General features: G+C 41.2%; 1 protein-coding gene across 12 annotated transcripts in view; it reads right to left on the minus strand.

Annotated features, from left to right (window-relative positions):
• The window catches only part of LOC124858059 (hemicentin-1-like), a 183,113-nt gene that overhangs the window by 154,112 nt on the left and 14,147 nt on the right, over positions 1–14,854 (minus strand). For 10 of the 12 annotated variants that reach the window (XM_047349797.1, XM_047349796.1, XM_047349798.1 and 7 more), the window contains 5 exons: positions 10,910–11,209; positions 10,578–10,835; positions 9,679–10,059; positions 8,659–8,958; positions 8,327–8,584 (listed from right to left, as the gene is read on the minus strand). In XM_047349797.1, the coding sequence (XP_047205753.1) occupies positions 8,327–8,584; positions 8,659–8,958; positions 9,679–10,059; positions 10,578–10,835; positions 10,910–11,209 (1,497 nt within the window). The remainder of the gene's footprint in view (positions 1–8,326; positions 8,585–8,658; positions 8,959–9,678; positions 10,060–10,577; positions 10,836–10,909; positions 11,210–14,854) is intronic. The other 2 variants (XM_047349789.1, XM_047349795.1) reach the window with 2 other exon arrangements.

The following is a 14,854-nucleotide window of genomic DNA, read 5'->3' on the forward strand; positions in this document are numbered from 1 at the left end:
ACAGGGAGTCAAAGCTGAGCAGGTTATAGTGACAGACTGATGCTCCTTCAGATCACCACCAGAGATGTTAATGCTGGGACTCCAAGGAGAATCTGGGGATTCACATAAGATACCCAATTTTAGTGTGAACAAGTTATTGTTAGATAGGTAGGTGGGTAGATCTCAGTAGGAAGAGTAGTCGTCTTGCAATCAGAAGGTTGTGGTTGTTCGATTCCAGCTTCCTCCTACCATATGTCGATGTGCTCCTGGGCAAGGCACTTAACCTCAAATTGCCTACCGATCTACATATTGGTGTATGAATGTGTGAGCGTTAGTGAGAGCGATTGGGTGAATGTGGCTCTAGTGTAAAGCGCTTTGAGTTGTCTGTGTTGTGGATAGGTGTAGCGTGGGATCACGTGGTGCTATTAGTGATTGTAAATCACCTGTCGCGGCTAGCGAGTTTAGTGAGTTGGTGATGGGGGAGGTCTACCTTTTTTTTGCTGATTGTCTTAAGCTAATACGTTTTTTGTCCTTAATCACCGTTTAATCCTACGGATCCATTTTTATGCTGCTTTGGATACTGTTCTACCTTTGATATTGACAATGTCGACAAAATTAAATCATCTTAACTGCATCTTGGAATGCGTTTTGATAAGCCGGCTCGTCAACAAGGATTCCCCTATTCAGCTGCTCAGCGACTTTGTTTGACAGTCGCTAACATTTGCCAGCAAAAAAGAACGACAACGGAGTTTTTCGCACAGCTGGAACGCCAACGCGAGCCCACACACTACCGCCACTACATCTATAAAAGAGGATCGCTTGACAGAGAAGTAGAAGACGACAGTGTAATGTAACCTGAATGTTTTTGTGCGTACTGCTCTTTTAATCGCAGTTTGGTTCTGTCACGCAGGGTGAGAAAGATAAACAAAATACTTGGTTTTCAAGTATGATTAAATACAACAAAGGGTTTATTGAGGATGTTGAAATATGGCTTTCTGAAACAAATAAATGCTCAAGCAGACCATCCTCTAACATGTTACGGTCACAGTTAACTCCACTAGGAGAAGAAGTGGAGGTTCAAGAACAAATGGAGCCTCAGTTATCTGTCAATCTCCAGCATGACATTCAAGATGATGTGTTGCCATCTGACAGTGTTTCAAATCAAGGAAGCAAGTAAAGCTCCAAAGTATCATCAACTTCATCTATACGTCTCAGGTTAGAAGCTGAAATGGCTGCCTTGCTCACACGTCAAAATATGCTCAAAGAAAAACATGCTATTGAAGAACAGGAGGAGCAACTAAGGAAAAGGAAAGAACAGCTTCAACTTCAAGCAGAAATAGCTGCAATTGCTGCAAAAGTAAATGTGCTGAAAACTGGATCTGCAGTGCAAAGCTCAGCTTCACGGAAATCCAATGGTATGGAATCCTATTTTAAAACAAAAGGAAATACTGTTGACTACTCTTAATGCTAATACTTTTGTCCCACAGACAAAGAGAAATATAGTTAATGAAAAGGCAGAGCTTCAAATAAAAACAGTGCAACAGAAGATGACAAAGGAAAGGTTTGCACCTCTTCTTCTTGGACCTTGTCATCCTATAAGCAGAACAATATCAAATATGCCTCTGCAACAAGCTGCTCAATCAGCAACCAATGAAAATCTGTTATCCATTATGGAGAAACAAAATTAATTAACTTGCATGTTGGTTCATCATCAAAGTCTCTCTTCGCTACCCAAAAGAGAAATTCAACCTTTTGATGGCGATCCGCTTCATTTCCTGGCCTTTATGCGCTCATTAGAACAGGTCATTGAATCAAAGACTGGTGAGCCTGATGATTGCCTGCATTACCTTGTACAGTACACCAGGGGGCAGCCCAATGAACTTGTCAAAAGCTGTCAACATATGTCTGATGGTGGTGGATATGCGAAAGCAAAAACTATGCTGTATGAGCATTTTGGAAATGGACATGTTATTGCATCTGCTTACCTGAATAAAGTTTATTCATGGCCATTGATTAAATCAGAAGATGGAAAAGCCTTTCAGGCATACTGTTTGTTTTTACGTGGGTGTTGTAATGCGATGGAGGACGTTTATGATCTTTCTGAATTAAACACACCTGCTAATATGCTTGCTGTGATTAAAAGACTGCCATATAAATTAAAAGATAAATGGCGAACGGTAGCATGTGACATCCAGGAGAAGCAGCGTCGAAGAGCAACATTTATTTACATTGATTTCTTTATTGAGCGTCAAGTCAAAATTACTACAGATCCTGTCTTTGGAAACCTAAGTGATGTTCCATTAATAAATTCATCAGCCAGGAGCACAGATGGAGGGAAACGTTTTTTAAGAACCACAGGAAATAGCTTTGGCATCACTACCTCTGCTGTTGAAATAAATAATCCGTCAGAGGCTCAAGACCATCAGACTGATGTGAAGATTTGTTTGCTTTGCAAGGGTGGACACAAAGTGGAGTTATGCTCTTTGCTTGAAAAGAAACCTCATAATGAGAAGATTTCATTTCTTAGGAGAAATGGCATCTGTTTTGGTTGCTTGTGTACAGGGCATATCAGCAAAGAATGCAGAAAACGCCTTTCATGTAAAATCTGTGGTTTCAGACATGCAAGCATACTCCATATTCACAACAAGAAGAAAAATGAAGTTCAACTTGATGCGGAAGCAATGAACTCTCCTGACACAGTTCAGAATAGTGGTCTTACTGGGGCCGGTGCACAGGACTGCAAGCTCGCCATTGTGCCAGTTAAGGTGAAAGCAAAGAAAGGTCAACGGACACTGGAAATGTATGCCTTTTTGGACCAAGGGAGTTCAGCATTCTTTTGTACAGTGGGTCTTTTGGATAAGCTGAATCTCACTGGGAGAAAAACAAAGATTCTCTTGCGCACCATGGGACAGGAGAAAGTTGTGGACAGCTTCATTGTACCTGAACTTGAAATTGCTGGATTGGACAGTGACATGTATTATGACATGCCTGACCTCTTTACTCAGCACAAAATGCCTGTAGACCTGAGTAATATCCCAAAGCAACAAGACCTGGATATCTGGCCACACCTGAAATGCATTCATTTGCCAGAGATCAAGGAGCAGGTGGAGCTTTTGATTGGCATGAACATGCCCAGAGCTCTAGAACCTTTGGAGGTCATCAGGAGCGAAGGTGATGGACCTTTTGCCATTAAAACTGTGCTCGGCTGGACAGTGAATGGGCCAATTGACCGAGAATGTTGGGAAAGAACAAGTTGTCTGTCAACTGTCACCATGAACAGAATTTCTGCTGTTACACTGGATAACCTATGGAAGCAACAATTCAAGATAGATTTTCCTGAGAGCAGCCACGATGAGCAGATGGGGCTGTCAAATGAAGACTCCAAGTTTCTAGAGTTGGCCAGTAAGACAGTATCCTTGCATAATGGACACTACAACATTACCTTGCCTTTGAGAAATCGAGACATAAGAATGCCTGATAACTGTGCAATTGCTGAACAACATGCTTTAAGTTTAAAGAAAAGGTTTATCAGAGATAAAGACTTCCACAAAGACTACATTGCCTTCATGAAAGATCTTATATTCAAAGGTTATGCAAAAAGAGTGCCAACCACAGATTTGGAGCGCAGTGATGGAAAGGTTTGGTATATCCCTCACCATGGGGTGTACCATCCTATCAAGGGAAAGATTCGGGTCGTCTTCGACTGTGCTGCGTCATTCCAGGGCATTTCTCTCAATGCAAAGCTCCTGAGTGGTCCTGATTTAACAAATAGCCTGGTTTGCCTGTTGACTAGGTTCACAAAAGAGCCTGTTGTTTTGATGTCTGACATGGAAGCCATGTTCCATCAGGTGCATGTGCCAGAGGAAGATGCTGACCTATTGAGGTTTTTCTGGAGGCCTGGTGGTGACTTCAATCAGTGCATGCAGGAGTACCACATGGGCATTCATTTATTTGGAGCAACATCATCTCCGAGTTGTGCTAACTATGCCCTGCGGAAATGTGCAGAAGACAACAAAGCAGATTTTGGCCAACAGGTGATTGATACCATTCTATATGGTTTCTATGTGGATGATTGTCTTGCCTCAATAGGCACTGAAGAGGAAGCCATATCTCTTTACTCAGACCTCAGACTCATCTGCGCCAAAGGCGGCTTTCACTTCACAAAGTGGATAAGTAATAGCCACAGTGTCTTGGCAGTAATACCTGAGGAGGAAAGAGCTAAAGAGGTCAAAACCCTAGTTCTGAATCGTGACATCTTGCCTGTTGAACGAGCATTGGGAGTATGGTGGTGTCTACAGTCAGATGCGTTTAAGTTCTGCATATCCATCCCAAACAGACCATTGACCCGAAGAGGGATCCTTTCCACTATTAGCACCTGCTATGACCCCTTGGGATTCTCAGCTCCTGTCATTTTCATAGCTAAAAGAATACTTCAAGACCTGTATCAGGAGGGAATAGGATGAGATGATGCTATTCCATCAGCAGTTGCTCAAGAGTGTAAAAGTTGGATGGAAGAATTGCAGCTGTTGGACAACATCAGCATCAAAATATTTTTTAAATCTACTGATTTTGGGAAAACAAGCACCGCTCACTTGCACCATTTTGCAGATGCGAGTGAGAAGGGGTATGGCGCTGTTACCTACCTGCTGCTGCAGAACAGTCTCTCGCAAATGCACAGTTCCTTCATAATGGGGAAGTCCAGGGTGGCACCTTTAAAACCAGTCACAATTCCCCGTATGGAATTGACGGCGGCTGTGTTGGCAGTTCGCATGGACATACTGTGGAGAAGAGAACTAAGGCTACCGCTCCTAGAATCAGTGTTTTGGACAGACAGTACTTCTGTATTGAAATACCTCAATAACAAGACGTCCAGGTTCCGTGTTTTTGTGGCAAATCGAGTGTCAGAGATTCTCAGGGCTTCTGGCGTCTCCCAGTGAAGATATGTGAACACAACTAATAACCCAGCAGACATTGCCTCCAGGGGTATGAAGGTACAGCCATTTCTACATGACACTACATGGTTATCTGGTCTAGCATTTCTTACACAGCCAGAGACAGATTGGCCTGTAAACCCCGAGAACTTACAAGAACTTCCACATGAAGATCCTGAAGTCCAAGTGTCTGCTTCTGTTGGTGTTTCCCTCGTACAAGATGACGATCATCCTTTGGCTCTTTTGATTCATGGTGCTTCATCCTGGACTCGTCTTGTGTGGGGGATGGGTTGGATTTTGAGATTCAAAACATTGTTCTTGCATTACAAAAGAAACAAGACACATTTCCAGTCTGCATCTGAAACAACCCAGTCTGAAGGTGCTCATCATAGGGTTGAGCATACTGGCTTTCTTTCACTGGGAGAGATTGAGGATGCTGAGATGCAGATAATCAAGTTCTGTCAAATGAAAAGATATTCTGAGGAAATCTCCTGTCTCCAAAAAGGAAAGAACGTAAAACGAAGCAGTCACATATACAGGTTGCATCCTGTTCTGGTGGATGATGTCCTGCGTGTTGGAGGATGTCTCAGCAGGGCTGTCATGTCTGAAGATTCTAAACATCCTATCATTGTAGCTAAAGATCTTCACATTGCTTATCTTATTCTGCGATACATCCATAAAGGGGTGGGTCATGGTGGTAGGAACAACATCCTCTCAAAGCTCCGTCAGAAGTATTGGATTCCTGGTGCTGGTGCATTGATTAGAAATATCATGTCAAGGTGTGTGATCTGCAGATGGTTGCATGGAGCTGCAGGCCAGCAACAAATGGCTGACCTACCTGAAAGCAGAGTAACCCCTGAGAAACCTCCTTTTAGTTTTGTTGGAATGGACTATTTTGGTCCATTTGAAGTGAAGCGTGGGAGAAGTCTTGTGAAGAAATATGGAGTTATCTTCACATGTTTGGTGATCAGAGCAGTACATATTGAGGTTGCCTCATCTCTTGACACAGACTCTTTCATTAACGCCTTATGACGTTTCATTGCAAGGAGAGACCACGTACAAGAGCTGCCGTCCGATAATGGTACCAACTTTGTGGGCGCAGAGCACGAAGTGAGACGAGCTATCGAGGATTAGAATCAGGAAAAGATCTCTGATGCGCTGTCACTGAAGGGAGTGAAGTGGATCTTCAATCCTCCAGCTGGGCCGCACCATGGTGGAGCATGGGAGAGATTGATTTGTTCTATCAGAAAGGTTCTTACTTCCGTCCCGCAGACACAGCATTTGGACAAGGAAGGACTTCAAACTGCTCTCTGTGAAGTGGAGTCAATCCTCAACAGTAGACCTATTACATTGGAATCCGCCGATCCAAATGATCTGGAAGATTTAAAACCGAACCATCTTTTCTTACTCAATTCTATCCCAAGCTTACCACCTAGTTTATTTCAGAATGATGATGTTTATGCACGGAAACGATGGTGACAAGTCCAATACATATCTGGTCTGTTTTGGAAGAGATGGATTAAAGAATATCTGCCTCAACTTCAACAGCGCCACAAGTGGATGAAGATTAGACGCAACTTTGTTCCTGGTGATGTGGTTCTTATAATGGATGACTCTGCACCTCGTGGTTCCTGGATCATTGGCAGAATCACAGAAACTGTGCCAGATAAGAATGGACTTGTACCTCAGGTCTGGATTAAGACCCCAACCAGCCACTTATGCGGACACATCACAAAGATATGCCTTCTTCAGGAGGCTTCCGACCAATGAAGACAACACATATGACTCAACGTTTGACATGACCTTTTGATTGGACGTTACCACAACTAGATGTACATCGCAGACTGACTATATTTAGGCTAAGTGCTAGTAACCTCTGGCCTATGACTTACTGACTACGGATGGACTATTTTGGAAAAAAGGGAGATAATGACTGTTTGACTTTTTGAAAATGACCTTCATGGACTATTTGAATATGTTGTCTCAATGTGTGTATATCTTGGGTGGTGGTGTTGTATGAGTAATTATTACTGTGTAATGATGTAAGAATTAGGGGCCGGAATGTTTTGGATAGGCATAGCGTGGGATCAGGTGGTGCTATTAGTGATTGTAAATCACCTGTTGCTGCTTGGGTGATTTTAGTGAGTAGGTGATGGGGGAGGTCTACCTTTTTTGCTGACCGTCTTAAGCTAATACGTTTTTTGTCCTTAATCACCGATTAATCCTACGGATCAATTTCTATGCTGGTTTGAATACTGTTCTACCTTTGATATTGACAATGTCGACAAAATAAAATCATTTTAACTGCATCTTGGATTGCGTTTTGATAAGCTGGTGCGTCAAGAAGGATTTCCCTATTCAGCTGCTCAGCGACTTATTTTGATAGCTGCTAACAGTATGTATGACTGTAAAGGTGCTATATAAGTTCAGTTCATTTACCATTTAATTACATCCTCTCTATAATGCACCAGTATCACTTGTGACCAAATGCAGCCTCAGCATGATGCTGCCACCACCATGATTGACAATCAGTACACTCTTTGATTTTAAATCCCCCATTAATTCCAGCAAACATTATTCTTGACATTATGCCTAAACAGCTCAGTCTTTGTCTCCTCTGAACATTAAACATGTTTCCAGAAAGCATTTGGCTTGTCTTTGTATACAGCTACAGGTTTCAGTAGAGTTTGAAGGTGAGGAGTTCAGAGAAGACTATTTTCTTTTCCTCAGCACCATATCAGTCTATGTTGATATGAATTTTGCCTCACTGTGAACAATGCCACTGGTGGTCCAGTTTCTTCCAGTTTATAACAGGCCTAAGCTTGGATGATTCCAGGATTGGTCCTAAAACATTCATTTCATCAGTGGTAACAGTTTCAGTCTGATGATTAAAACTTTGCCACAATTGAGTGTTCCAGAGAGCATTGATCCTAAACACATAGAAATAGTTTTTGAATGGATAAAGAGGGCTGAGACTATGATTCTGGATTGGTCCTAACCTCTGCTAGATTAAATGAGGTCTACCATTTCTTTAAAACAGTGGTCAAATATCCAGCCAGAGTCATGGCAGAAACTTGTAAAATCCTCTTATTTCTGTGAGGAATAGAGAAAATCTGCAATAAATTGAAACTTTTGCTCTCAATTTTTAGCTTTGAAATTAACTGAAGTTGTATGTTACAAAATATTAAGACATTGAAAAAAATCTAAATTAATGCATCATTTAAAAACCCAAAGATAGTCATGCTGATGATGACTGTGTGTAAACTTATAATTAGCACTATATATATACTGATCTTTCATAGAGCAGCTTCTGAAGGTATTGTTCTGTGTTTCTATCAACAAAGTACAAAATATAATGTGAGACAATGCACATATTAAAAGAATCAGGATATGAAACAAGAAGCAGCAACATTTACCTTTAACACCAACACAGATCCTTGATGACGTCTCATTACCCAGATCATTTGTAGCCACACAGTAAAACTCTCCTCCCTCAGAAACACTGAAGCTGTAAACCTGCCCCAAAGATACATTAATGGCTCCATGTTTGCTGTTCCTGAACCAGGTGAAGCTGGCAGGAGGCTTGGCTCTGCTGGAGCAGTTCAGCTCCACCCAGCTACCTGCTGACACCAAACCTGATGGACTGATGGATGCCGAGGTGTTTCTAGGAGCATCTGAGGAAAATGGGACACATTAACTTTATTGATCAGAAACAGCTGAACCATGACGTGCTGACAGGATCACTTACATGAAACACTGAGAGTCACTGCTGTCTCTGCTGTCTTGTTTCCTCCATTCACAGGATATCTGGCAGAACATCTGATGTATCCATCATGTGTGTCTGACAGAGTGATGTTCTCCTGGATTTTAGTTGTAAAGGTTCCATCTGTGTTTTTCTCTGATTGTCTGTGAGAGTCTTGTTGGAGATTCCAGGTGAGTTCAGGAGGTGAGTGTGGACAGGGAGTTAAAGCTGAGCAGGTTATAGTGACAGACTGATGCTCCTTCAGATCACCACCAGAGATGTTAATGCTGGGACTCCAAGGAGAATCTGGGGATTCACATCAGATACAGTTTACAAAAATAAATATTATGCAGTTTATTATATAAAGAATACATTAAAACATGTATTCCTATAAAAGGTTTTATTAATCATATAATTAATTAACAATGTTGTTTCATTATATCTGTTGATTTTGTAATCATAATATTTGCGCAACCATTTAGGTATTTGCAGTTTTAAAAGAACTGAAATGCAAGGAAAAAGACTTTAACAATCGACTGTGAGAAAGTAAGTAAAATATTATTCATATAGTACATATCTAGACATAAATCACACACTGCTGCACAGAAGAAAAGTAAAAACATATTGACTGATTCTGTCAGTAATAAAACAGGAGATATTTAATTTAATTTCACACTAACTTTGTGTAATTAGATCATTTAAAATATTTATTTTTCTAAAAAGAGGCAAACTACAGTAAATCCTGCCAACTGCAGACTTTTAAACAACATTGTTTGACCTACTGAGAGTTTTTCATTGTTAAAGCTACAGAAAGATAAATAGCAGAAGATGAGAAAGAAACATAATTTCAAGCAGAAAAACGTCTTTATTCAACTTTGGACTCAAATGATATTGTTGATAATCATGCAGTAGATTTTTAATTAAACAGTAAATTATTGAGATTGTTATTTTCTATAAAACCAGAGTTACTCTTATTGTGACCCTGAACAATAATCTCATAGATTTATAAAATAAAATATATTTTACCTTTAACTGTTATCTGAAGAGGATCAGCACAAGCTGTTGCTCTGAACGGCCCGTTCTCAACTCTGAAGAAGTATTTGTCTGTATAACTGGTTTTTAAATCAGGAAACAGAGTGGTGCAGTTTCCCTCTCTGAGGTTTCCAGTAATATTCAGAGAATAGGTGTTAACTGACCCACTGCTGTTGAAAATAGAAGAAGCTGGATTGCCAAACCATGCTTTATGTTTCATCCACATACCATAAATAGTTCTGCTGCTGTTAAATGTTGTTTCTTTTGTATTAAAGCTACATGGGATGTGCAAACAAGATCCATTCAGTGCTTCAATCTCCTTTGGTGTAGTGATGAACAGAGCTGGTTTTTTATCACCACAATCAGCAAAAACACCTGTAAAATCAGACCAGTAATGAACATAATGTGAAGCAAAATCTGTACAGAAAAAGTTCATGATCCACAAACTCCAGTTCAGCTGCAGCAGGTTGGTCCTAACCTCTGCTATTTTAAATGAGTTCTACCAATTTTTAAAAACTGGTCAAATATCCAGCCAGAGTCATGGCAGAAACCTGTAAAATAATTTTATTTCTGTGTAGATTAGAGAAAATCTGCAATAAATTGAAACTTTTGCTCTCAATTTGTAGCTTTCAAATTAACTGAAGTTGTAAGTTTCAAAATATTTAGACCTTGAAAAAAAGCAAATTTAATGCATCATTTAAAAACCCAAAGATAGTCATGCTGATGATGACTGTGTGTAAGCCTATAATTAGCACTATATATATACTGATCTTTCATAGAGCAGCTTCTGAAGGTATTGTTCTGTGTTTCTATCAACAAAGTACAAAATATAATGTGAGACAATGCACATATTAAAAGAATCAGGATATGAAACAAGAAGCAGCAACATTTACCTTTAACACCAACAAAGATCCTTGATGACGTCTCATTACCCAGATCATTTGTAGCCACACAGTAAAACTCTCCTCCCTCAGTGACACTGAAGCTGTAAACCTGACCCACAGATACATTAATGTCTCCATGTTTGCTGTTCCTGAACCAGGTGAAGCTGGCAGGAGGCTTGGCTCTGCTGGAGCAGTTCAGCTCCACCCAGCTACCTGCTGACACCAAACCTGATGGACTGATGGATGCTGAGGTGTTTCTAGGAGCATCTGAGGAAAATGGGACACATTAAGTTTATTGATCAGAAAAAGCTGAACCATGACGTGCTGACAGGATCACTTACATGAAACACTGAGAGTCACTGCTGTCTCTGCTGTCTTGTTTCCTCCATTCACAGGATATCTGGCAGAACATCTGATGTATCCATCATGTGTGTCTGACAGAGTGATGTTCTCCTGGATTTTAGTTGTAAAGGTTCCATCTGTGTTTTTCTCTGTTTGTCTGTGAGAGTCTTGTTGGAGATTCCAGGTGAGTTCAGGAGGTGAGTGTGGACAGGAAGTCAAAGCTGAGCAGGTTATAGTGACAGACTGATGCTCCTTCAGATCACCACCAGAGATGTTAATGCTGGGACTCCAAGGAGAATCTGGGGATTCACATTAGATACCCAATTTTAGTGTGAACAAGTTATTGTTAGATAGGTAGGTGGGTAGATCTCAGTAGGAAGAGTAATCGTCTTGCAATCAGAAGGAAATACTGTTGAAACTCTTAATGCTAATACTTTTGTCCCACAGACAAAGAGAAATATAGTTAATGAAAAGGCAGAGCTTCAAATAAAAACAGTGCAACAGAAGATGACAAAGGAAAGGTTTGCACCTCTTCTTCTTGGACCTTCTCATCCTATAAGCAGAACAATATCAAATATGCCTCTGCAACAAGCTGCTCAATCAGCAACCAATGAAAATCTGTTATCCATTATGGAGAAACAAAATTAATTAACTTGCATGTTGGTTCATCATCAAAGTCTCTCTTCGCAACCCAAAAGAGAAATTCAACCTTTTGATGGCGATCCGCTTCATTTTCTGGCCTTTATGCGCTCATTAGAACAGGTCATTGAATCAAAGACTGGTGAGCCTGATGATTGCCTGCATTACCTTGTACAGTACACCAGGGGGCAGCCTAATGAACTTGTCAAAAGCTGTCAACATATGTCTGATGGTGGTGGATATGCGAAAGCAAAAACTATGCTGTATGAGCATTTTGGAAATGGACATGTTATTGCATCTGCTTACCTGAATAAAGTTTATTCATGGCCATTGATTAAATCAGAAGATGGAAAAGCCTTTCAGGCATACTGTTTGTTTTTACGTGGGTGTTGTAATGCGATGGAGGACGTTTATGATCTTTCTGAAGTAAACACACCTGCTAATATGCTTGCTGTGATTAAAAGACTGCCATATAAATTAAAAGATAAATGGCGAGCGGTAGCATGTGACATCCAGGAGAAGCAGCGTCGAAGAGCAACATTTATTTACATTGATTTCTTTATTGAGCGTCAAGTCAAAATTACTACAGATCCTGTCTTTGGAAACCTAAGTGATGTTCCATTAATAAATTCATCAGCCAGGAGCACAGATGGAGGGAAACATTTTTTAAGAACCACAGGAAATAGCTTTGGCATCACTACCTCTGCTGTTGAGAGAACTAATCCGTCAGAGGCTCTAGACCATCAGACTGATGTGAAGATTTGTTTGCTTTGCAAGGGCGGACACAAACTGGAGTTATGCTCTTTGCTTGAAAAGAAACCTCATAATGAGAAGATTTCATTTCTTAGGAGAAATGGCATCTGTTTTGGTTGCTTGTGTACAGGGCATATCAGCAAAGAATGCAGAAAACTCCTTTCATGTAAAATCTGTGGTTTCAGACATGCAAGCATACTCCATATTCACAACAAGAAGAAAAATGAAGTTCAACTTGATGCGGAAGCAATGAACTCTCCTGACACAGTTCAGAATAGTGGTCTTACTGGGGCCGGTGCACAGGACTGCAAGCTTGCCATTGTGCCAGTTAAGGTGAAAGCAAAGAAAGGTCAACGGACACTGGAAATGTATGCCTTTTTGGACCAAGGGAGTTCAGCATTCTTTTGTACAGTGGGTCTTTTGGATAAGCTGAATCTCACTGGGAGAAAAACAAAGATTCTCTTGCGCACCATGGGACAGGAGAAAGTTGTGGACAGCTTCATTGTACCTGAACTTGAAATTGCTGGATTGGACAGCGACATGTATTATGACATGCCTGACCTCTTTACTCAGCACAAAATGCCTGTAGACCTGAGTAATATCCCAAAGCAACAAGACCTGGATATCTGGCCACACTTGAAATGCATTCATTTGCCAGAGATCAAGGAGCAGGTGGAGCTTTTGATTGGCATGAACATGCCCAGAGCTCTAGAACCTTTGGAGGTCATCAGGAGCGAAGGTGATGGACCTTTCGCCATTAAAACTGTGCTCGGCTGGACAGTGAATGGGCCAATTGACCGAGAATGTTGGGAAAGAACAAGTTGTCTGTCAACTGTCACCATGAACAGAATTTCTGCTGTTACACTAGATAACCTATGGAAGCAACAATTCAAGATAGATTTTCCTGAGAGCAGCCACGATGAGCAGATGGGGCTGTCAAATGAAGACTCCAAGTTTCTAGAGTTGGCCAGTAAGACAGTAACCTTGCATAATGGACACTACAACATTACCTTGCCTTTGAGAGATTGAGACATAAGAATGCCTGATAACTGCGCAATTGCTGAACAACATGCTTTAAGTTTAAAGAAAAGGTTTATCAGAGATAAAGACTTCCACAAAGACTACATTGCCTTCATGAAAGATCTTATATCCAAAGGTTATGCAAAAAGAGTGCCAACCACAGATTTGGAGCGCAGTGATGGAAATGTTTGGTATATCCCTCACCATGGGGTGTACCATCCTATCAAGGGAAAGATTCGGGTCGTCTTCGACTGTGCTGCGTCATTCCAGGGCATTTCTCTCAATGCACAGCTCCTGAGTGGTCCTGATTTAACAAATAGCCTGGTTGGCCTGTTGACTAGGTTCACAGAAGAGCATGTTGTTTTGATGTCTGACATGGAAGCCATGTTCCATCAGGTGCATGTGCCAGAGGAAGATGCTGACCTATTGAGGTTTTTCTGGTGGCCTGGTGGTGACTTCAATCAGTGCATGCAGGATATTTGGAGCAACATCATCTCCGTGTTGTGCTAACTATGCCCTGCGGAAATGTGCAGAAGACAACAAAGCAGATTTTGGCCAGCAGGTGATTGATACCATTCTATATGGTTTCTATGTGGATGATTTTCTTGCCTCAATAGGCACTGAAGAGGAAGCCATATCTCTTTACTCAGACCTCAGACTCATCTGCGCCAAAGGCGGCTTTCACTTAACAAAGTGGATATGTAATAGCCACAGTGTCTTGGCAGTAATACCTGAGGAGGAAAGAGCTAAAGAGGTCAAAACCCTAGATCTGAATCGTGACATCTTGCCTGTTGAACGAGCATTGGGAGTATGGTGGTGTCTACAGTCAGATGTGTTTAAGTTCTGCATATCCATTCCAAACAGACCATTGACCCGAAGAGGGATCCTTTCCACTATTAGCACCTGCTATGACCCCTTGGGATTCTCAGCTCCTGTCATTTTCATAGCTAAAAGAATACTTCAAGACCTGTATCAGAAGGGAATAGGATGGGATGATGCTATTCCATCAGCAGTTGCTCAAGAGTGTAAAAGTTGGATGGAAGAATTGCAGCTGTTGGACAACATTAGCATCAAAATATTTTTTAAATCTATTGATTTTGGGAAAACAAGCACTGCTCACTTGCACCATTTTGCAGATGCGAGTGAGAAGGGGTATGGCGCTGTTACTTACCTGCTGCTGCAGAACAGTCTCTCCCAAATGCACAGTTTCTTCATAATGGGGACGTCCAGGGTGGCACCTTTAAAACCAGTCACAATTCCCCGTATGGAATTGACGGCGGCAGTGTTGGCAGTTCGCATGGACATAATGTGGAGAAGAGAACTAAGGCTACCGCTCCTAGATTCAGTGTTTTGGACAGACAGTACTTCTGTATTGAAATACCTCAATAACAAGATGTCCAGGTTCCGTGTTTTTGTGGCAAATCGAGTGTCAGAGATTCTCACAGCTTCTGGCGTCTCCCAGTGAAGATATGTGAACACAACTAATAACCCAGCAGACATTGCCTCCAGGGGTATGAAGGTACAGCCATTTC

The sequence above is a fragment of the Girardinichthys multiradiatus genome, chromosome 21 (genome assembly GCF_021462225.1).
Source record: "Girardinichthys multiradiatus isolate DD_20200921_A chromosome 21, DD_fGirMul_XY1, whole genome shotgun sequence".
Classification (NCBI taxonomy): Eukaryota; Metazoa; Chordata; class Actinopteri; order Cyprinodontiformes; family Goodeidae; genus Girardinichthys; species Girardinichthys multiradiatus.